Raw genomic sequence first — 3,137 nt, 5'->3', positions numbered from 1 at the left:
TTTCATATATTGCACTTAATATATATTATATATATATATATATATATATATTTCATTCATTCTTCTCTACTTATATATGTTTTATGCATTCTTTTTTATGTATTATACTTAAAATACATATTATACATAAAAATATATATTTTAACTATACCAGCTCTCTCGAGCCGAACCGAGCTGAATACCAATGTGCTGCTCGTGGCTGAGCTCTCTAGCTATACGAACCGATCGAGCCAAACCGAGCCGAGTCACAAGCTGCTCGGTTCGTTTGTCAGCCCTATGCAGCACGGCTAATACTCTTTCGTAATACCTAACGTAAAGTCGCGCCGTACGCTAAAAGTTTGCCGTAAGGAAGCAACTCTTTTAACTGCGCAAACGCAATGATCAAAAAAAAAAAAAAAAAGAGAGAAAAAGGACAAAACCTCGTTCTGATCGCTATGACGTTAGTAAAATTAAAATATTCACATATGCAAAATCAAAACTAATCCCTCTCTTTTTTGCTTTTCTTCTCCCTCGAAAAGCGGTAAAAAAAAAACAGCAGCAGAAAGCAAGCGAAAAAAGTGGCCGGTTTTCATCGTCTCTGCTGCTGTTGCAACATAGAAGCAGCAGCAGAAGCTCCGGCGTGGTGACGGCCGGAAGCGCTCAAATCGTCGCCGTTGGCGCGCTGCCAAGCGGAGGCGGTAAGCAAGGGGAGGTCCTTCCAGCCGAGCTTGAGGCACCCGCCCTGCTCGACGAGGGTGTAACCCCTCTGCCAAGGGAACATCCCCAGCAAGAGGGTGGCCTGGGCGGCGGCGGGGCTCCCCCCGCCCAGGCACACCTCCCTGAACCCGGCCCGTCTCAGCTCCTCCCCCCACCGATCCAGCTTCGCTTCTCCGTTCCTCTTGGGCCCCCCCACCGCCAGTATGTTCCTGATCTCGCACCCCAGCACCTGCTGCTCCACCACGTGCCGCTCCGCCTCTGTCCCCTCCCCTCCGACCCCGATGGCGTCGAACAGGGCCGAGTAGTAGTGCAGCGCCCCAACGAACCTCCTCAGGAAGCTCCCTCCGTGGCTCAGATCCTGCTCCACGATCGTCACCAGATGAGGGCCGAGCTCTCTCAGAACTCTCAGCGCGCCGGCCTCCGATCCCGTCACGTCGTACAGGCAGTGGTGCATCCAGTGAACCGCTACTGCTTCTCCTGCTCGGAGTTTGAACGCAGAAGCGACGTCGGATATGCTCCCGACCTTGCCCTCGACGGCGTGGAACTCGAAGGGGATGCCGAGGGAGAGGGCGAAGTCGGAGAGGCGGCGGCCGGTGGCGTCGAGGGAGCTGGCGGAGTTTCCGACGCCGGTGATGCGGAGGGAGGCGATTTTCCGGGGGCGGGAGGCGAGGATGTGGAAGAGTCCCGGCCACTGCAGCCCCTGCATGACGTCGAGGTCGATGATGTGGATCCGGTCCTCGAGCTCGAAGGCCTGGAGGATCGCCTGGTTGGCCGTGAAGTGGGAGAACTTGACGAGGGGACTGATGGCGTTGTAGGACTGGAAGGCGCGGAGGACGCGTTGGGTCTGCGCGGAGGTGAGGGACGGGTCCGTTAAGGGGTGGTAGATCCCCAGGAAGGAGCTCACGATGCGCGCCTGAAGCGCCTCGGCGAAGTAGGCGGCCACCCGCTCCGGCGACGACCCGAACGGGGAGGAGAGCTCGCAGATCTCCGGGAGGAGGTCGCTCGCCTCCTCCAGCCTGTCCATCGCCACCGCCTCCGCGCAGTGGAGAAGGAGGCTTAGGAGACGCAGCCCCGTCGACTCCTCCTCCTCCGCCGCTCGCATCTCCGCCGAGTCTTGGATAGGTTTGAGCTTTTTCCGCTTGGGTGATCCTCTTGGTCTTGGCTCCTCTTCTTCTTTGCTGCTATCGTCTGAAAGTGACTTATGGTGGTGGTGGGTGGTTTGTCTTTTGGTTAGGTGAAGGGAGGTCTGTGGTTGTTGGGAGTTGGAGGTGAGGTTTGAGGAGAGGAAATGGCACCAGGAAGAGGTGGTGGAATCATCCATGGGAAGGGAGGAACAATAGGGAGAACAATGAGGGAAATAGCCTAGACCAAGACTGTCTATCATTGGTCTTTTTGGAGAGGCAAAAGAGCTTGTCTCAGAATCAGACAAGTGGGTGTGCGCGTTTCATAAGCTTCAGAGAGAGAGAGACCAATCGATCCATACCAACCGAATCCGATGAATAACACGCAGAGAGAAAGGGAGAGAGAGACCAATCAATCCATACCAACCGAATCCAATGAATAACACGCATGCAGAGAGAGAGAGAGAGAGAGAGAGAGTCCGATGAATAACACGCAGAGAGAGAGAGAGAGAGAGAGAGAGAGAGAGAGAGAGAGATCCAAACCAACAGAATCCGATGAATTAGATGAGCAGAGTGTCAGGCAGAAAATTCTGGGGGAGTGGGATCACACGCAGTATGATAAGGGGGAAGCCAGAATCTTCTTCCTTCTGGTCCCTTCCCTGATGATCCTTGTCGTTTACCTCTCCAATCGCTATTATGCAAGAATCTTTTCGGTCTTACCAGCTCCCAGCAATAACAGCACCCTCTGCTATTCTAATTAGTGAGTCACGCTTACATGCCTCTCGTGCCCATGCACGCGATATGAGCCTCTGCTGTTGACCGTTCGATCATCATCACGACAGCAGGGCTCTTTGTGAACGACAAGTATTCTATATGTTGTTTCATCAGGTGGGAGTTTCATGCACGCTCCCCTCACATAGCCATCTGAACTTATGTGGGTACCCACTGAAGATAAACAAACCATCTTGACAAATATCAGCAATATTCGGACATGGAAAAATGATTGTATACCCTCGACTGTACCGTGCCATCTAGTGGAAACAGCTCGTTCCAACACATTTTCTTGATTTTTTTTTTGTAGATCAAGCTCTAAAACATCTTTCACATCATCCAATTACTGATCTTTTAGAGGCTTCAGGATTCAACATACTGTAGTGCCAAATTTTCAAGATTGAGAAAATCAGCACCGAGCATTACCTAGTAAATGTATCATGTTGAATGCATTTGTATGTCAAATTGATGAAACAAAACTCCAACCTATGAGTTTGAGCTAGAGAGTAGGTGCTCTAGAGTCTACCCAATATTTTCCCTTTTGAAAAT

General features: G+C 51.6%; 1 protein-coding gene across 1 annotated transcript; it reads right to left on the bottom strand.

Annotated features, from left to right (window-relative positions):
- Positions 1-410: 410 nt before the first annotated feature.
- On the bottom strand, positions 411-2,501 carry LOC149831030 (GRAS family transcription factor). The gene has a single exon (XM_090011957.1). The coding sequence runs from the start codon at positions 2,078-2,080 to the stop codon at positions 569-571; it is 1,512 nt and encodes a 503-aa protein (XP_089868083.1). The 5' UTR covers positions 2,081-2,501; the 3' UTR covers positions 411-568.
- Between the last annotated feature and the right edge of the window lie 636 nt (positions 2,502-3,137).

The sequence above is a fragment of the Nuphar pumila genome, chromosome 7 (genome assembly GCF_984573655.1).
Source record: "Nuphar pumila chromosome 7, dmNupPumi1.hap1.1, whole genome shotgun sequence".
In the NCBI taxonomy this organism is placed as follows: domain Eukaryota; kingdom Viridiplantae; phylum Streptophyta; class Magnoliopsida; order Nymphaeales; family Nymphaeaceae; genus Nuphar; species Nuphar pumila.
Note: the sequence above shows the minus strand (reverse complement) of the source record. Positions and strands in the feature narration are given on the sequence as shown.